The following is a 21,589-nucleotide window of genomic DNA, read 5'->3' as shown; positions in this document are numbered from 1 at the left end:
GCTTTTATGAGCCGCTTGTTGGCGTTGGTCGCTACGGCGAAGCTGTCATACTCCCGACGCTTTTTTCCTTGGAATTTCCCACATCATGGATTTAAACGAAGAGAGAAACATGGACGACCTTTTTTGCTAATCCCACCGCAAGCCCTGCTCCGCAATACGTGCCTTATCAGTTGTTCAGGTAAACTTCCATTAAACCCTTCAATTCTGAGACGAAGGCATCCAGGCTTGTTATAAGAGTACATTTAAACTACACCGAACTGATGCAGTTTGTTTTTCTAGTCACAAGTTTTTTTGTGTGTGTTGGACAAGGGGAAACAACTAGAATAATATCTTGTTCTGTCAATATAAGTATTCTAATTAAGTCATTTATGATTTCTGAATTTGCATCGAACATGGCTAAATACTAATAATTTTCATTACATTTCCATGTTAGGTATTTCCATGTTCGAGACGTATGAGAAATTCCATAATTGTATTATTTCGAAAATATGTGACTATATAAGTTGTTTGGTTGCCACTTAAAGTCGGAGTGATTGGATGACTTACGCAAAGTTATTCATGACCGTTACATGACCGGCCACATCCATATACATCAATAACGTTTCTTGACACATGGTCGGATAGAGAAAGCTTACAGAGACCATCGTGTTAAGCGTGTGCTCTGCTGTTATGTAAGATCCGAGATCCGTATTGTATTTAATGTGACTGTCACTCTTAAAATCGTGAGGTTTAACGATGCCATTAAATTGGCTTTTTTTTTCCCTAAAGCGAAGGCAAGACCTTTTGATATTGACGGGTCATAAGCTATACCGCTCCCTCATGCTTGTTTTTCTTCTTTTCTTTTAAACGGAGACAATTTTCTAAGACTTTTTTGCCATACTTTGTAATACGAATGTACAGAGAAAAAAAAACATTGGAGAGCGATTTATTTCGCACTGTCAGCGTCTTTCAGATTACATCTATCATCAGATCTCTCGTTTTTATAACCATTGGTTATTTCAAAAGACAGATTTGCATCGACACGCTTTTTATTTACTGTATAACATGCATTTACTTACACACGTTAATTGTACTCTCTGTTAGTGTGTCCTTTTCTCTTCTCGATGACTTATAACATGTGAAGTTCAACAGTTCAATATTTAAACTAACGTGACCCTGACCAGGAAACGCGGTAGAAAGATGATGAATATCGAATATGCTGGTTTATACCGACATATAGTGTTTGTGCAGTTTTACTTTTCTCTGAAGCGCCGTTCTGATTTAATTTGTTCTGTAAGGTAAATCTTATAGTGTCTTTGCGTAAAACAAATGGTTTAGGTATTTATTGGGGGAAAAAAACGTGAATTTGCTGCTTATGCATTATGAAATTGTGCAAGACTTTTCAGGACTCAATCCTGATGTTGGATTAATACTTTTCGAAAGAAACACATACACAGACATATATGTACACACATTGTGGAGAGAATACGCCATTGCTTTACTTGTGAATAAATAGCTACAAAAAGGGCTGCCATGGAGTGCCATGTTATCTCTTTGTTGTGACATCCTGTGTTCTATACTGTATGCACCCTGTATACTCTTAGCTTCAAAGGATTTGTCTGTGTTACTGTCTGTGACGTAATGAGAATATAGGGTCTCTCACTTTGTAGCAATAATTCTGTCAAATAAACACTGATGAGTGATTCAAATAAAGGACTGAAATACTATGTTTCAAGAAAGAAAAATGAAATTCCAAGATTCCTACAGGCAGAAATTGATTTCCTTTCCATGTCTGGAAGGTGGTAATTGCAGTTTAAAAAAGTAAAATGTGTTTTTATCAGTCTGTATCAGACTATTGTCAGTGACCCCTTGTTTATTTGGTGAGCTTCTTGGAGAGGCATGGGCTGTCTAAGCTCTGCTCCGAATGCTTGTCACTCGCACTTCACTGGTGTTAAGCCTTCGACCAGCAGCAAACGTGCCACATGCCAGCTGTGTGATCTGTCACAGCAAACCTCCATGTAGTGCCTGCAAACTGGGAAGGTGATTGAAAGTCTGCCTTACAGTGGACTTTCTGGTAAACAGTGGCAACTACAGTATAAATAAAATAGCCAGCTGTGTACCCATGCATTTATTTTACTTGCTAATTTGCAGCGTTTGCATGCATCTATGTGTGTATTCCTAATTATTGCTTGGATTAGCTATATTTCATTGTGTGTCTTTGCATCCCAGCCTGAAGACAAGCTGTTTTGAAAGAAACTGTACCCCCCGTCTACGTTTCCGATTCATGTAAGATATGGTTACTGATTGACAGTAATGTCAACTAAGCGTTTCTACACTAATCCAACATTTGTTGAAAGGTGATGTTGCTGTATTTGTGTCATTCCTATTTATATGCTGCATTAATTGTATAGCAGCGCATATATCAGTATTTTCAAATTACTACGCTATGTAGGAAGTTGAACCTCCAGTATTTTTTTTTTGTTTAATCCTCCCATCAGAATCTATTTTGGGTACATGTTTTTTCCTTAAGTCTTGCGTTTGTTTGGAGGCAAGTGCATTTCCCACAATACACTGCTTGGCCACTAAAAATAATGCCTTACATGGAACTGGTCGCTAATCTCAGAGATGCGCCTTTTTGAGTGTGCTGTGCTTCTGCTAAGGCTTGTAGCAGTAAGCTGTGTTCTTCAACCGAATATCTGAGTTTAATTTAGTTAAGCATCAGGTCACAGTACAGTGAATGATCACGTGATTGTAGACTTGCAGTTTGGGTCTCTTGTACCTTCAACTGACCATTGCCTCAAGTAGATAATAATGCATACAATTTTTAGATAGCTAAAGAGCTCATTCACTGTTCTGTCATACAGTTTCAAAGTAGACTAACCAATAAAGCGGTTTTATGCAAATAACCCCAACGGTTTGGAACGTTAGCTTTCTGCTCGCCAGTAAGGGAAATGTAAAACTTTTGCTCTGCACAGCGACTCCTGAGGGATATATTTAAGAGGAGGGCCTACAATGTCTGTCACATGCGTGCGCGCGCGCACACGCACACACACACACACACACAATCCTGTGTTTAAAATCTTCCTTATTTGCTCCAATGACACTATGTGCACCCAGTCTACAAGTTAAGCCCTCAGTGTCTCTGGCCGTAACATTAATATGATGTTCATGCCTCTTCCAGACCGACGCCAAGCCCGCAGAAATGTCGGACAAGATGTCTAGTTTCCTTCATATTGGAGACATCTGCTCCCTCTATGCAGAAGGCTCAACCAATGGATTCATCAGCACTTTAGGGTAAGTTTGGCTTAAACTGATTTTTGTATTAGAAAGCATGGCAAATGTACTGTAAGATGCCTGGGTTTGCACTTGATGCCATACTCACTACATGAACCAGTTTGTGTGTGTCTGTGCTTGTGTGTGTCCCGGCTTTATTTCACTGTCTTTTTTAAAGGAACATATAATCTTGTCGTGTAGCAGACTTGACACTGCACTGTATCGTCCATATGAATAGTGTGATACTTATTACTCACTATCTGTAGCTGCACTGACATGTAGCAGTGATCTCTCTCATCTGTCCCAATTTTTTGTATCACACAATTATAGCAGTATGAACACAGTGTCCTGTCATAAAATTTGGTAATACTTTGCTTGAAGGGGCACAACTGACTTGCTGAGTTATTATTCAAGAACTAATATACACTCACCGGCCACTTTATTAGGCACACCTGTCCAACTGCTCGTTGATGCAAATTACTGATCAGCCAATCATATGGTGGCAACTCAATACATTTAGGCATGTTGACATGGTCAAGACGAACCGCTGCAGTTCAAACCGAGCTTCAGAATGGGGAAGAAAGGTGGATTAAGTGACTTTGAACGTGACATTGTTGTTGGTGCAAGACAAGCTGGTCTGAGTATTGCAGAAACTGCTGATCTTCTGGGATTGTCACGCACAACCATCTCTAGGGTTTACAGAGAATGGTCCAAAAAAGGGAAAAATCCAGTGAAATCCAGTTCTGTGGGCAAAAATGCCTTGTTGATGCCAGAGGTCAGAGGAGAATGGCCAGAGTGGTTCGAGCTGATAGAAAGGCACAAGTGGTTGAATTACTGTTTACAACTAAGGTATGCAGAAGAGCATCTCTGAACGCATAGCACGTCGTACCTTGAGGCAGGTGGGCTACAGCAGCAGAAGACCACATCGGGTGCCACTCCTGTCAGCAAAGAACAGGAAACTGAGGCTACAATTTGCACAGGCTCACTGAAATTGGACAATAGAAGATTGGAAAAATGTGGTGGTGTAATGGTGTGGGGGACATTTTCTTGGCACACTTTGGGCCCCTTAGTACTAATTGATCATCGTTGCAACGCCACAGCCTACCTGAGTATTGTTGCTGACCATGTCTATCCCTTTATGACCACAGTGTACCCATCTTCTGATGGCTACTTCCAGCAGGATAATGCACCATGTCATAAAGCTCGAATCATCTCAGACTGGTTTCTTGAACATGACAATGAGTTCACTGTACTCAAATGGCCTCCACAGTTGCCAGATCTCAATCCAATAGAGCACCTTTGGGATGTGGTGGAACGGGAGATTCGCATCATGGATGTGCAGCCGACAGATCTGCAGCAACTGCGTGATGCTATCATGTCAATATGGACCAATATCTCTGATGAATGTTTCCAGTACCTTGTTGAATCTATGCCACGAAGGATTTAGGCAGCTCTGAAGGCAAAAAGGGGTCCAACCCAGTACCAAGATGTACCTAATAAAGTGGCCGGTGAGTGTAGTTCCTGTGTGGGAGCAGATGCCCCCAATGTAAAGGAAATTAGACATCTTGTCCGACAATTCTGCGGGCTTGGTGTTGGTCTGGAAGAGGTATATTAATGTTACAACCAGAGACACCTGGGGCTTAGCTTGATGTCATGATTCATTAATGTTGAACGAACATGGGATCAATACGTAACTAATACTTTAGTTTCTGGTTTATTAATGCATTAAGGAAGCATGTACTACTATATTACTTGTGCCCCATCAAATAAAGTGTAACCTAAAATTCTGTGGTGTTAACTGATAGTTTGTGCCCATTGATCCACACAAATGGACTGTAATCCCTGTACTCTGTAGACTGGCATTACTTCCTGGGGTGACAGATTTGGCCACATCTCTTCTGGTCTTTTGTTTTGATTGCACTCTTGATGCATTACAGGCACTTCATGAAGGATTAATCCTTTGAGAATGTGAATGCTGTCCATCTGCTTTATTGAATTAGCTATTTGGTGTATTATAGGAGAGCGAATAAAAAAATGGGATAAGAACTTTAATATGCATACTTGGTGCATTTTTGCTCTCGGATACTTTGATCACTCACAGTAGGTCTCTCTCTGAAGTCAGAGCCGCCTCATGATGCATCGGATCGTCAGTGCGGTGATGGCCGTTGCGACTGTAAGCTAAGAAGCTGAAATTAATGGAGAGGCAGTAGCAAAATATGGGCAGTGGTGGAACATATTGTTTACGATATCTTTATTCATGCATGACCCTCCCACACAAGTGTGAAAGTGTCCCAGTGGAAAAATACACAAGGCATTTCAGTAACGAAGATGCTTTTTATAGCGTTTCAGTCAGGCTAAAGTGTGCATTTCCAAACCACTTGATTAAATTCCGACCTAGACACTGCAATATTAATTTTGACATCTTTAATATTTTGTGATTGAATTGTAGTCTGTTTTGCACTCGCCTAAGCAGAAACATTAGCACACGGAGCAGTGCGTTTTAAATATCTGGAGGCGGTGGAATCAATACCTTGCTTCTCTTTACTTTACAGAGGGCACTCTGTGGATTTAGGCTGTCCGGGTGCCAAAAGTTCAAAATGGTAGTTTTGATTATACATCAGCATTGTAATTTTAATTAATTTCCCCTGACTGCAAAACAATTTCCTAGTTTATTCTAAATAACCATTAAGTTATTAGGGGAAATAAGGCCTTTCACTTGTGTGGCTCAGCGAGCTAAGCCTACGTGCGTGTGATCATAAGGCTGTCAGTTTGAGCCTTACCTTGGCAGTAGAGTCACAAATCTATGGGTCCTTAGGCAAGACCTATAAGCCCCAGGTTCCTGGGTGCCCCAAGGTGGCTGCATCTTTGGTTTGAGCTTGCTCACATCTGCACTGAGACCAAGGTGCAGCAAAGTAACGGTAGAATTTCCACATGTGGATTATCACAAAGTATCACCAATTCTATTCTATTAATAGCTGAAGGGTGGTTGAACTGGGGGAAGTAGTTTGATTTCCTGGGGATGATATTTCTGAAGCATCTGACCATCCCTAAAAGATGTGTTTCATATCTTCAATTAAATTCATTTAGTTCTATAAATGTGTGGGGTGTGTATTGTACTTTGAGATGGGAGTGGCTACTTTGACAACACAGCTATACTATATGGTTTTAAAAAGGCAGAAATAGCAGACTGCACTAGTTTTTTTTTTTTTTACTGACAATTTAAATGTAATCAGAATACAGTTAAATGACATCTTAGTAACAGAGTACAACCTTAATCTGTTAGGTTGACGTTTATCTGTATTTTGATTACATTCATAAGAGTCTAACACACAAACGCATTCATCTTGGGCTTGCTTCTTCTTTTGTTTGTTTTGACTTGGACTTTTTACTTTGCTATTTTACTATTTACTGCTTTCTACATTACAGTGGAGGATATGGGGTGTGCTTATGATCTCACTGGAAATAGAAATGCTCACCTTGATCTTCTTTGTCTTGCAAATCGATGAGAACATGTCCTTGAGGGCCCTTGTTAATTCTGCCCTGTCTGATTACAGTTACTTTTTGAATTAGTGACTGTTGAAGGTGCTTGCATCTGTCACTCAAACTATTGTACACATCTGTTTTGCCAGTATTTTTTTTTCATGCAAATGTCGAAAACGTGCACTCAGAGAAGGTAAGGAAACTCTCAAATAACGAAGACTTCCCAGATTACAGTTGAACGAAAAGAATCTGGCCTGCAATGTACCTGTGATGGAAGGTGATGTGAAAAGACAAACTCGGGCACACGCTGGTCTCTGTCAGTTCACGGAATGTATTCTTGACATCGTTTTCCTGTTCAGGGAAGCAAACTGTGAGCCAGGTTTCAAATGCAGCATCTTGAGTGCCATGCAAAATTTGGCAGGAAAATAATTAAGACTGAAATAGAATTTGATGTCCTGGGGGAGGTTATATTAAGCTGCTGAAAGCCTGTAAGCAGGAATATTCATCCACCCACCAACCTTAAAGTTCTTGGTTTTATTCATTGTTCTGCAACGGATGCATTTGAGGAAATAAAACTTTCAGCAAAATATTTAAGTTCTTTCCCCCTCCTTGCTGGCTATTTGTCGCATGCCTTCCTTTGGTGATGACTGGTTTATATAAAAATAAATAAATAAATAAAGTGCCCTTCGAAAGTATTTGTGTGTGTGTGTGACTAACCATAAAACTCCTGTTGTATACTTTTCCCATTTCAGTTTATTAAACCTCCTAAACTCTAGTGACCTGTTAAATTTTATGGTCTGCAGCTCCATTCAGCTTTGCCTCCATTGTCTAATTTAACTATTTTATTAATGCGGGAGTGCAGAGTGCAGTACCTGGAGCAAGTTTAATTTCTAGTTGAAAAAACATGCAGCTTTCAAACAGAAGTAGTGTGTTGTGAACATCACAGAGACGTATTTATAATGTATTATTGTGTAAAGTCACTTAGCATGCCATGTTTTTCTAGATGCTTGGGGGAGTCGAGTTCATAAAATAATCCCTATGAGAGGCCAATAACATCCTAGAGTAGTCACAGACATTATGCACCGATCAGCCATAACAGTAAAGCCACTGATAGGTGAAGTGAATTTTATTGATTATCTCATTACAATGACACATGTGAAGCGTGCCATTATATTCTAGGCAAGTGAATAGTCAGTTCTTGAAGATTGTGTGATGGAAGCAGGAAAAATAGGCAAGTGTATGGATATGAATGATTTTGACGAGTCAAATTGTGATTGCTAGGTGGCTGGTTCAGGGCATCTCCAAAACGGCAGGTCTTGTGGGATGTTCCCAATATGCAGTGGTCAGTATCTATCAAAAGTGATCCAAGGAAGATCAAGCAGTCAACTGGCGATGGGGCCATGGGTGTCCAAGCCTCATTCATGTGCATGGGGAGCGAAGGTTGGCTTGCCTGGCCAATCCCACTGGAGAGCTGCTGTAGAGAGCACCTGGTCAGAGAGCACATGTTGACCCCTGTTCAGTGCCAAAACCGGCTATATTGGAACCAGGATGTACCACAGGAAGAAGGCAAGCCGACAGAGGAACCCTGCTACGTTGCAAAAAGTTGTTGACTTGTCTTCCAAATTCCCCAGATCTTAATCTGATTGAGCATCTATAGATTGTGTAGAAATACACTCCATGGAGGCACCAACTCTCTACTTGCAGGACTTTGTACAGAATCTGATCTTAACTTTTTGGTGACTTAAGCCTCTGGAGACCTTCACAGGTTGTATGGTGTACATGCCTGTATGGGTCAGAGCTGTTGTGGTGCATGAGGGTGACCTATACAATATTCAGCAGGTGATTTTATTGTAATGGCTGATCGGTATATAACATTTAGCTTTCTCACTGAGACAAGGACATCCTGGACAAGGGCAAACTGGGGATGAGAACATACTCTTCAATATGATGAGCAGCCAATTTGATAACCGTCAATGTCAGTCTAATGTTTTAGCAGGCAAAACACATTAACTGACATTTACCCCACAGCGTATTAAAGCACTTTTTCTATTCTAAAACACTTTGTTTTGGCAACGTTTGTCAGTGAGTAGCCTTGACCCCCTTTCATCTTTGAGCTGACACAATGGACACTGTGTATCAGACAGGTGGTATATCTGTGTTCTTTGTGGCCAGGGGCAATGTAAATGAAATCTTTATTTAAATGAGTTCCTCATTGAGTCTTTATGGTGGGCCTGAGGATTAACTGCAACTGCAGGCTTACTGTATGATCACCTGTTGGTAGTTTAGGATATAGATTTTGATTGACAGGTGATATTCAAAAATGTTTTTCTGTGATCTGCTTTACATTTCTTCTTGCAGACTTGTAGATGACCGATGTGTGGTACAGCCAGATGCAGGAGACCTCAGTAATCCTCCCAAGAAGTTTCGAGGTATGGAAAACGATCCTACTGAGTGTAATGATGCTAAAACGTCACTTGGTATGCCTTTATGTATTCTGTACAATAGCTTAAGGTGTTTTAAAACCAGGATAGAATGAAATCTCCAACGTTTCACTCTAAGATGAATTAGTCTCTTATTTATTTATTGTTTTTGTATTTTAATGCTCAGGACATACAGGTTTAGGGACATTGTTTGTTTGAATTGCAGTGCTCTGGCGTATGCATTTGAAATTTAGATTTTTTTTAGGTCAGATTTTCATTAACATCTTGTACTTCAGCGATTTTACTGAGCTAAAAATAAGGGTAGGAATTATCCGAAACCTGCTGATTTTGATTGTGATTATGATGCAGTGTTTTTTTATTTTGCATATCTATTTTTAGTGTGGAAATAGGCAGCTCTTAGGTCTTGTTATTCAGACACATTAGGCGCCGAAGATCCAGAACCTGGTTTGCTCCACCACATCTCTTTTTCTGCACTACCTCATAACTTTCTTGTTAGTGCTGGTCCTTGTGATTAACTAATCAGCAAGCTACTGCTGTGAGCACCTCCCCATTAGTTAGTGTTGAATGAAAAGTACCTATTCTGGAGTAAATACTAAGGTGTTCTGGAACTGCCTCGGAGGCACTACAAATCACCTGCAGTGTGAATACGACAAAAGTCCCTGTTTCTGGAAAAAGGTTCTGGTTCCGGAAAAAAGTTGCAGCGTCTATTGACAGTCACAACACTTAGTGGTGGTCATGAATCTGGCACTTTGGGGGTTGTGGGCTAAAAAGTTTGGGAACCTATGAACTACGAGCTATACCATAGTTAGCCTGATGCAATTTGGCATCTCATGAGCTGTATCATAGCTACTGATGCAGCTTAGCTTCCTGTGAGCTATTCCATTGTTACCCTGATACAGTTTGCAATATTTAAACTTGAGAGAAGTCAGAAAGCTGATGGTTCACAAAAGTAGTGAAATTTATAGCATATTATTTGTGAATGTAGCTTTCTCAGAAATTGAGTCTTTGGAGAAAACAGAACAGCTTTTGGCATCTTGTATGCTGTTCCAGTAGGAGATAATAATACGTGTTTTTGACTGCAGTCTCTTGACAGTGTAACTGCACTTATATAAAGATTGACTAGACATTGCAGTTAGGATTTATTTTTATACTTTCTCTATATCACTGTAGACTGCACCTTTTAGTCATTATACACCCTACATCATGTAAAATTTGAGTGTAAACCCTTTATTTATCCATTGTCAAAAAAAAACAAAGAAAAACAACCTCTACCTCCCCCTTATACAGTAATGTCAAAATTAGTTTGTATATAAAACTTATCCCACACCAGCAAGAAGTTGCAGTCTAAATATACATCCATATTCACCCTGCTTAGCCAGTACAAAAGCAGCCTGGAGCTGCCTGAGGCGGCACAGGGCACCCGGACAGAGAGCCTCTTCAGTGGGATGGGGCGATCACAGGGCATATACTCCCACACTGCGGGCAGTGCGCCTAGCTGTAAGTGGACTGTGGGGGAAACCGGATCCCCAAACCTGTAGGTCTGATGCGTCTACCCACTGAGCCACCGTGGCACCAGTCTTCTCAACCGAAACCTGTAATTATATTTAAATCAGGGATTTATAATTATGCATTCTCACTGCACAACTGCCTCCAGTTATAGAGTACAATCACAGGAAATTCCAAAAATACACCAAAAGGCGGGGTTAAAAGTATATTGGTTCTTCCGCACAGCTGTGATTCCTAACATGATCAAGTGGTTAACCATGACATTGTGCCTACGGTCATATATAAAATTCTTTCGGGATCACAATAATGAAGACTGCTCAACATGCTGATGTTTCACAAAGAATGGATACGGTCTGGTGGGAATGCAAGTCTGAGGGAAAGACAAGATCTAGGAGCAGCTGTGGAAGGAAGTGCAAATTCCTGATGATCGTGCATCGATTCGAGATGCACAACAGAAGAGCGATCCAGTTCGTGACTGTAAATGTCAGTGATAAGCCTGGGCACCCTATCGTATTTCCTTTATATGAGGTGTTACCGCTCTCTCTACTTAGGGCTACAGATTTACTTTTTGTAAATATTCTAGCCAGAATATCCATCCATCTTCCATAACTGCTTATACAGTACTGAGTTACGGGGGAGCCTGGAGCCCGTGCCAGGAAACAGAGGGCAAAGGGAGCTTCTGCAGGGGATGCCAGTCCACTGCATAGCACATACGCTGCCGTGTTGGGTAATTTAGAAGCAGCCGGTTGCCTAGCCATATGTTTTTAACCATGTGAGGAAACTGGAGTAGCGCATGCAAACTCCACACACACACTATAGCCCTGGAGGCGTATGGCTGTCGTGCCTCTCTAGTTAAAACCGGTACTCTCAAATATAATTAATGGCTAATTAGTCTGTCTCTCTTATAGATTCTGTTTCACAGCACTGTTTATTCTTTTCAGACCTGTTTTCTGTACATAGCATTCATTTTTTGTGCCTTTTCCAAGCCACCCTCCCCCTTACACAACCTTTAACACCCCCCACTTTTTTGGAAAGCTGTTTGAAAAGTTACTCAAAGGAAGCTGATGCTCACTCTGGCCAGAGTCCGCATGTCGGACCGTCTTCCACAGCAAGTCGCCTTGGCCCTCCGCCAGCAAGCAAGGGGTCAGAAGGCCTTTGCGGGGGGAAGTATGCGTGCAATTTCCTTCTAATGTAAGCAGTACCGACTGCGCAAGGAACCCTCATGCACTCATGCACTCATTCTAAAGCTTCAGCGTGGCTGTGAGAGGGATTTCACATGTGGCTTTGGGTTGCCAGTGAAGGAGCTACCCCGTCAGAGCTGCAAAGACATGCAGAGAATATACACGCACGCATGCACGCGTGTGCACACACACACACTCACACACACTCACACACACACACACACACACACTAGGGGTAGTAATAGTACACACACAAAAAAAATCACAGTTCGGTATGTATTTCGGTTTTGAAGTCACGGTTTGGTATGTTTTCAGTACAGGAGGGGTATGACATAAATTTGCTTCTTTATTAAACACTGGTTTACCGAACAATGTATAACCGTTTTTCTTAAAAAGTCTCTGTCAGTACTGCAGCAACCAAGTAAGAAAACCTAAGATTTACTTAAGTAAATTATATAGTAAATTAAATAAATATTCTCTCAAGTAAATTAAAAATACAATAATTGTCCATTAAGGTGGAAATTTAGAAAACTAACTGTACCTGATCTGTACTGCATTCACATTAGCAGCTTTCAGCTTCATACTGCAACTGTGCAACTATACACATATCCATCCATCCATCCATCCATCCATCCATCCATTTTCCAAACCGCTTATCCTACTGGGTCGCGGGGGTCCGGAGCCTATCCTGGAAGCAATGGGCACGAGGCAGGGAACAACCGAGGATGGGGGGCCAGCCCATCGCAGGGCACACTCACACACCAGTCACTCACACACGCATTCCTATGGGTAATTTAGCAAGTCCAATTAGCCTCAGCATGTTTTTGGACTGTGGGGGGAAACTGGAGTACCCGGAGGAAACCACACGACGACATGGGGAGAACATGCAAACTCCACACACATGTGACCCAGGCGGAGACTCGAACCCGGGTCCCAGAAGGATGAGGCAACAGTGCTAACCACTGCACCACCATGCCGCCCCCCACTATATATATGCTGCCCCATTCTGGGCTGTTCCATGCCTTGCGCCCATGGCCTCTGGCCTCAGACCCCCCCGTGACCCTGAAGAGGATAAATGCTTTTGAGAAATGGATGGATGGATTTTTTGATAGTTTGAAATTTTGATTGTCCCTTTATTGTTCATTGTTCCATACAGTTTTCTCAGTGCTTTCTAATGGGATTATTAATCCCATTATTATTATTCCAGTTATTTCTTTCTTTGTTTCTTTGTAATCTGATGAACAATTCTAAGACCTTTTTTAACTGTGTTTATACTTTGGCATCCAGTCCTAATGACCCTCTGTAATAACATATGGGCATCTCTTGGCATTGAAGATCCTAATGCTCACAGCTTTTACTTAATCATCATATGTAACAGATCATATTAAATTAGTGTCTTGTACTGGACATCACGTAATGGGCTTGGCCATGTGTTTATGCTGTGGATATCTGGAAAGCCCTAGAAATTTGTTTTTACAAGAAACATTTCCAATTTAAATCCTTATGTTACATACATTCGTGCTAATACTGAATTTATTGTGCCTGTGGAGATACCAAAGCATGCATTCATAACTAAAATCAAAATGAAAATAGTGGTAAAACCTATACAATATGCTTATAATTTAGCCATGTTAAACCAGCTTTTCAAGTAATATTCTAAGTGTTGCAATATGGCTTAGTGGTTAACATTGTAGGCTCATATGACTGGAGCTTGGAGGACTGCCTTCATATGTATCTGCTGTGCCTTTATTGGTTTTCTCCACGTCCGGTGGCTTCCTCCCATAGCCCAAAAACATGTGCTTAGGTGAACTAGTTTCTCTCTATCTGTGATTCTGTGAGTGTGTGCATATGTGCACTGGGATCTCATCCAGGGTGTCCCCTTGCCTTGTGCCTTAAGGCAGTGTTCCTCAACCTGGTCCTCTGGGACCCTGAGATGGCCCGGGAGCTGGGAAGGAGCAAAAATGTGGCCTGCTGGCAGGGAGCTGGGAGGGAGCAAAAATGTGGACTGTCTGGGGGTCCCCAAGGACAGGATTGGGAAACGCTGGCTTCTGCAGCCTGTAATAGGTTCCATGCTCAGTGCAGATGTCTGCATAATCAGCTATGGAAGATGCATGGGTGGCTTTTTTGTAAGGTGATTAATATTGCTATTCAAACTGAAAATGCCTAAAGACACATTTTTCATCTTTTCTGGCCATGCAGAGCGTTTTCTCCCCAGTGATCTCTTGTGATTCTAATTCATTTAAGGTACTTATACTGCTAAGTTCTTAGGTTTGTCACACTTTGTGTTTTTAGCAAGAATTATCTTTTTTTTTATCAAAAATTGGTCTTTCTGACTTGATGTGTTACTTGGGCAAGACCTGAAGAGTCAAATGTTGCACAGACATATCACAATGAATTAAACGCACAAATAGAGGACCGCTCTTTTTATAGTGCTTTCTTATTAGCCATACTTAAGATTAAATGTCAATGACTGCAATTCCAGTGAATGTGACATTCAGTTTCTTCCTCCATCTGTGTTTGTGGGCCGACCTCTTTAGCTGCTGTGCTAATGACAGCCACGTGCACTGGCAGATACTAGCAGAGGCACTTGGCGAGTTTGGTTGTCATGGCGTCAGTGTGAAGCCTGACCTTTCGCAAGCTGAACTGCTGAATGCAAAGGAGGTGGCGTGAAGTGCCATAGCATGAAAGGCATCGCACTCTGAAACTGCAGCACAGAATTCTCAGCCCGACGTAGGCTTGAAACATCTTGTTCCAGATCCATATATTTGTGGTTTCCAGGACAACAGATGACATGTCAGATGTGAAAACTGGTCATAATCTTAGTCATGTATTTTCTAAGTGTAATTTTAGAGAGGGCACAAAAATGTGTAAAAGTCGGTCATGTTAAATGTTTTCACTTGATCTATAGCCTATTATGCTCATCCCTTTCCATCGTAGTTATGAACATACTTCCCCAGAATTCCCTGTCATGTCATGCATGTAACCAAAATATGGAACAATAAAAATGAGCTTGTTTTTAACCGTTTGGGGGACTTAACCACGCTTACAAAGGCTTAACACTTAATATACTTATTTAAATATGTATTGGTTATATATTGTAAGAAATACATACCGAGAAATGGATGCACCGTAATCTTACAAACTGGTGAGCTGGAGCCGGATGTGGGGCCTGAGGAAACATTCGGGAAAACACAGCCTAAGGGGAAACCCCCAGCTGTATGTCACTGTTTTATATGGATGCCCCATCTCGGGGATTTATCAAGCATGTACTCTGACCTTTATCCCCCTACCTTTATTTAGCAGCTGGAGTTTGATATTTTCCCTTTTTCTGTCTTCTTGATATTAAGTATAGACTGTTTCTTGACTGTTGGCAGTAGAGGGATGTGTTTAAAATATCTACAAAAATAATATTTTTAGTGGTTTGTGGACAACCCTTCAATGAATATATTTGGCTTGTAGATTGCATGCTTAAGTCAGCTTTGCGGAAGGCAGTGCTCATCTTCACCCTAATGGCGAGCAGTGTGTTCACACACAGACACACACACAGTGACGGATTACTAATAACTGCCAGATCTTTTATTCTTTTTAATTGTGTGTGTGTGTGTGTGTGTGTGTGTGTGTGTGTGTGTGTGTGTGTGTGTGTGTGTGTGTGTGTGTGTGTGTGTGTGTGTGTGTGTGTGTGTGTGTGTGTAGTGGGGGTGATAATGTGGCACTATTCTGTTCGTCTATAATGTGAGGGTGAGAAATCTTCCCCATTTCTTTGGCTGTCGTATCCTTCTCAGTAGTGCATTTGTCATATTTTTAGTTTCATTTTATAGGAGACGGTTGTTTTGTTGGAACAATAAGTACAGTGGAGTGTTCTGACCTCGTTCTTATTGGGATGTTCATTAGTCATCGAAACATAATAATGCAAAGTGCATTGCAGTGTGTCCCCTGTGTATTTGACAGTCCAGAATTTAGCTGCTGTCTTTTGGGGCCAAAAGGCACACAATGTCGCACTTCAGTCTGTCTTCTGCCAGGTGACTGCTAGTCATTTTTTTCCCCCTGCTCTCTTATTGGTGTCGCACTCGGAAGCAGGAACGAATAAGCGAGTCTGTGTGCTTGTCTGTGTAACGCTTAGGGTGACAGCTGGAGGAGGGTGGCCTGATCCCCTTCATCCCTTGCTCACTCCTCTTGAGTGTGACCACTCTCCCAGCAGACAGCGACCTGTCTATCTGTACCATCACCTAAGAGCCAGAGCAGAGCCATTACGCCGTCGGCCGACCAGCGACGGCCTCCTGTCCGTGAGCTGGGGCCGCGGAAGAGAAGCAGGCAAATGACGTTTGTGCCTCCAGCCATCCTGGCATGATCTTTATCAGTTTAAAGCCCCTTTTTTGTACTCTTCTCAGGAGAATCTCTGTGAAAGTATGAGACGCTGTTCTGCCTGTGTGTGAGGGTGAAGGTGCTGTAAAGCTTTGTCTGTGTGTGTGTCTGTGTGTGTACGCGCGCATAGGGGCTGGGAGAGCCATAGCTGCCCGGCCGGTGGGACCGGCTTGCTTCCCTCTCCTTATTTGGTATCGCAGCTGGAGATGAAGGCAAAGGGGAAGGTTGGGCATTTTTTCTGTTTTTTTTTTTTTTTTTTTTTTTATTTTCTTAGGGCAGCATGAATCCGTTTTTTTTCCTCAGGAGAAACCAAGGGGAATATGCTGCGTGACTTGTAACCCTTAATAACCCCTTTGCTACATTTTATCCCAGCTTAAGTCTGACATTTTTTCTCATTGGGTACAGTATATTGTTTTTTTGTTTGTGTGTCTTATAGCAACCAGTCTATACTGTACATTAGAGGCTTTGTGCAGACTAAACAGGAATTATTCTTTGTGTATCCTCAAAATGAAAAGTTTACTGCCCATACTATTAAATTGGATCTATTTAAATCTCCAGCCTCATGTCTAGCATACATTTCACTTGCTCAGTTAATGGACATGTTCCTCAGAGGCTGGTTTTCTGACATATATGCTTTGTTGTCATTAAAGAAATCGAGAATTCTTCCTTGTAAACAGCCTTTGCTGCTCAGCAGTGTTTTGTGGTACTGACAGTCAGCCTACACTGTTTAAATACATTTACTGTGAGTCACTAGGTACCCTTATTAGTGAATGTGCATGGAGGTGAAGCCTATACAACAGGGGTCCCCAATTCTGGTCCTGGGGGGACAGAATCCAACAGAGTTTACAGTTTTCCCTGCTCTGATTACCAGGTTTTGTAGGCATGTCTGGGGGACTGCAGGGAAGAACACAGAATACCTGTTGCAGGTATATTGGGAGCTGGGAGGGAGCAATAATATAGTCTGTCTGGGGGTGCCTGAGGACTGGGTTGAGAAACACTGGTGTAGAGGTATTGTACTAATACAGCTGGATATATGTGTATACCGAGTGTAAGTGGGGGAAAAAGATTTGCCACATATTAGTAAATACGGATGCCACAAAAACATACTTTTATGGGATTACACCGCTTCAAAATTGTCTGTGTTGTGTAAGTTTTAAAGAGGGTTTTGGAAATATCTGGAAATGATAAATGAATTGCCTGATTTTACAGCTTGATAGAAATTATTTGAAATTTTATCTGAGAACGTCATGAAGTCAGAAATGCCTTGTATTTACAGAACGCATAACATATTTGGAAATGGCCTGTTCACTGGAGAAGTTTGAAAATCCAGATTTGAACTCTAGATTGACTACTGAGAGGGCCTTGTATTTTCAACAGGCCTTCATCAGTGCTTCACCAGTTCACAACTGGGATTTTACTTATTTAAGCAGCACACTGGAAGAAAAGGCCCAAAAAGCCCTGGAAGCTTAAGAGTTGAGTACAGATTTAAAATCAGAATTAGGCATCATGTTTTACAATAAAAGACATATAGTTTATAAAAAAAAATAAATGTATTTTTTTTCTTCTTCTACCATTTTGCCTCCTGCTTCATTCCCATGTACTGACTCATAACATGAGACCTTTTGATTTAGGTAAAAAAAAAACACATTTTGTTGATTTTCAGAATACTATATGTTTGAGTGTGCTGGCAGCATATTTGTCGCGATTGTTCCATATACAGTGTATGCTGACCTGTTTAGTGAGAATTTACTTTGTAGGTGTAATGGGCTTTGCACGGTTTGTAGAATGCTGCACATTATGGGCTGGACTGAAACTGACATCACATGTAAAGCTCCTCTCTGGATGTTTCCCATTATGGAAATAAAGCCAGTCAGACAGCCAAAACGCTTTGGCTTGCTTACTGCAAGGCCACCCAGCGGTTCGCTGTAACCCTCAAAGAAAGCCACATATTCGCTAACAGTAGCGTGATACCCTTTCTGTTTAGTAGGACCCATGCAAGCTACCGGTACCCAGCGATGAACTTCAACATTAGCCTACATTAACCCACACATAACAGGCTTTCAGAATTGCATAAGTGCACATTTTTTAAATCTTTATACAGTATAGTTGGTCCAGTAATTCTGATATGATCACTCATTCTAATGGTGTCTGTCTGTGTGTTTAGGAATACACCACAAAATATGCGGTAGGGGTTGGCGGTACACCAGTGTCAGTTATTCCCGGTGTGATTGTCCATCATGATATGGATTTACGCTATACCGTTAACACTGTCAGAATTCAACATTTTAATTATACAACAGCCTATTTATAAAGCATTTTATTTTCTTAAAAGCTTCATTTGTAGTCTAAATACTTGTCCTTAAATAGTTTATGTAACCAGTTTATCGGTGTTGTGTGAATTTTCTATTAAACGCAGTTCGACGCAGTGTTGCAATACCTGATTAACAAATTCAAAATAAACAGATTTTGTGTAATTATCCACATTAAACAAAATAACCTGGTTACAAATATATAGTAGTCAATTATAAAGTACAGTATTTGCTACATCTGCATATATATATATATATATATATATATATATATATATATATATATATATATATATATATATATATATATATATATATATACACGGTACAACCTTTGTGCAAGGTGTGTAGTAAATGGTGCATCGATCAAGTTACCACTAGACCTGTCCGTTTCCCATACTAATAAACGTCTAACCTCCCCAGCACTTTGGCGTATGCAGCCCTTTTGTTTGCACTAATTAGTTGGCCATTAGTGTTAATAAAAGGAAATCTAACACCCTCAACCAAAAACCTGTAATTTCCCTGTCAGAGTGGCTGCTTTGTCCTGAAATCGTTTTCAAACGCAGTATTTTATAAAATGTTGGATAAATAGATGTAGTTTATTGGTGATTTCATGTTCATCAAAGTTTGTCTTTTAACAACTCGCTAGAAACAAAAAACGTACATTCTCAGGGTTGCCACCTCTCACGTATTTGGTGTGACTCGCACTATGTATGAAATCTTATGGCAAATCTATCTTATTCCATTATAAACCTAAACATGGCGACATCAAAAGCTTTTGGGTAATCTGCAAACCGTACAGATTAGTTTCAAGGTAATAAAACTGTTGCATATGTAAATGCCTGTGTATGTGAGTGCAGAATTTAAAATCTCACTCCATTCAGCTGACTAAAATTGGCAACCCTGCGTTTTATTTGAAATGAACTGTAAAATGCACTGTTTCTACTGAAGCAGCTTGTTGCTCCAACATTTATAAAACAAGCGTCTACTGTATGTAATGTTTTCTCATATTTATATCCTTTCTAAATAAGACCCCCTATACCCATCTATAATAGCAATTAGTATACAAAATATATTATAAGATATTTTTACATTTACATCGAGGGACAGGACATAGTACTTCCCCCAAAACTTGCAAAAAAGTATTACCGTGATATAATACCGTCACCATCCAAAAAGTGAAAAATACCGTGACAATGAAGAGTATGAGCAGTATACTTGATTGAACGATTTCCAAAGATAAAAATCCCAATTGTGATGAGTAGAGTAACACCTGTAACACTGTAAAGATGTTTCAGAAGTTTTTCTGAAAATGTTTTTACTCTGATCTGTCCTTTAATTTTACTTAATAATTATTCTTTTTATTATTTGAACTAAGCATGAATAATTTAGTGCTATATTTTTTTACTAATCTGAGTATCCATCAATGGAGAAATGATTTATGGTCTTGGCTTCAGTAAGCATTTAAATTTTCATTCTTCAGCCAAGTTTCATATCGAGCCCGTTTTGAGTTGCATTGATTTATAATGCATGACGTTTCTTCAGATATTGAGAGCTCATTTTGAAACCAAAGTCTGCATACCCTTTAGTAATGTGAGAATCGGGGTCGTAGAGCCTTGCGGTACGATTTCTAGCTATATGACCATAGGCAATAGGGGCGTTATAAGAGATTAGAATGAATCCTATGTTGTCATCTGGTTAGTATTTACATTGTGTGATAAAAATGCAAAAATATCATTTGGAGCTTTGGTTGTTAATTAGAAGGAAATGAGTTACATTTTAAGCCCACAAGCCTGCTTGAGGTGAGTAGCCTGCTTGGGAGATAACAAGGCTTGCCGACTGTTCCTTGGTTAGCAAGCATCTTGATAAGCCCCCAACAGCGATTGGTGACCCTTTCACAGAGTTCAGGTCTGCTGTTTATGGCTGTGCTAGCGTTTAGGGTCTGGTTGATGCTACAGTGCACTCATTTAACATGACAAGGAAAACCTGGAAAAAATTTGCTTTGTTTAAAAGAAAGTCTCCTATGTGGTGCATTTTGCTTAACATAAATTCAAATTGTTTTAGTTTGTATGGGGTGTATCCTTTGTGTTACTGGTGTAGTTTGTTAGGCGTGACAGCACTTTTTTGTGGAATGGAAATCCATATGAATGCGGTTCATACTTCCTGCAAAAGCATGTCTAATATACTTGTGTGTTTACTTCCTATAATATATGTCCCCTTTTCCTTTTAATGCCTTGACCAATTCTCTCCTTTTCATCTTCTCTCTCACACACAGCCAGTATGAGAATGTGGCTGGCAGTCTTTGTAAAGGAAACAGTCCCTAGTGTGTTCGATAATGTTTCCAGGCAGTGCATCTTGGAATGTGCATTTTTGTTCTGCTGCTATCAGTTTCTTTTGTACTCTCCATACTAATATCCAGGAGTGGAAAGTTCAGGTCTAGAAATTACAAATCCAGACCAAGGTTTTGTTTCTAATGACCAGCTGAGTTCTCTGTGACTATGACTCTTTATACTCTGTTGGTTGGTAGAAACAAAACCTTACACTTTCTGGACCTGAACCTTCTACCCCTACCAGTATCTATGGGGGCATTCTTTTGGATGATCAATGTTTCTTTAGCCTGGTTGCCTTTAGTGCAAAGAAGCCAATGTCATTCCAAGGGGTTACCAAGATAGTGCCTTTGTTTATATCCTGTGCCATCTTGAGCTAGGAACTTTATACTGGGGGGGGGGGGGAGGAGACCCATATCCTTGGTTCCAGCAGGTCAACACTTAATGATAGCTTAATATTACTCTCCTCAAAACCCATTTTGGACCCTTGTGTCCACGTTCACGTTTCTCTCATATACCTCGCTCAATCCCATGCATGCATCCATACCCTGTATACACCCACTTCATACTGTACCTTTCCTGCACCAATTTATTTTTATCTCGTCCTCAAGACAGCCACATTCCCTGTGCAATGCGTTTGTATCTTTGGTTGAATGATACTGTAGATGTACTCGGGGAGATGCCAACATAGAGAGACATGTTGGATGCGTGCAGTTTAAGTGAAGGTCTGA

At 40.7% G+C, this 21,589-nt stretch overlaps 1 protein-coding gene across 12 annotated transcripts in view; it reads left to right on the top strand.

Annotated features, from left to right (window-relative positions):
- LOC125745045 (inositol 1,4,5-trisphosphate receptor type 1) overlaps window positions 1–21,589 on the top strand; it is a 100,359-nt gene continuing 78,770 nt past the window's right edge. For 11 of the 12 annotated variants that reach the window (XM_049017462.1, XM_049017461.1, XM_049017458.1 and 8 more), the window contains exons 1-3: window positions 1–178; window positions 3,161–3,273; window positions 9,091–9,161. In XM_049017462.1, the coding sequence (XP_048873419.1) occupies window positions 3,182–3,273; window positions 9,091–9,161 (163 nt within the window). In that variant the 5' untranslated portion in view covers window positions 1–178; window positions 3,161–3,181. Of the gene's footprint in view, window positions 179–2,208; window positions 2,266–3,160; window positions 3,274–9,090; window positions 9,162–21,589 lie in introns of all 12 variants that reach the window. The other variant, XM_049017452.1, reaches the window with a different exon arrangement.

This window comes from Brienomyrus brachyistius, chromosome 6, assembly GCF_023856365.1.
Source record: "Brienomyrus brachyistius isolate T26 chromosome 6, BBRACH_0.4, whole genome shotgun sequence".
Lineage (NCBI taxonomy): Eukaryota > Metazoa > Chordata > Actinopteri > Osteoglossiformes > Mormyridae > Brienomyrus > Brienomyrus brachyistius.
Note: the sequence above shows the minus strand (reverse complement) of the source record. Positions and strands in the feature narration are given on the sequence as shown.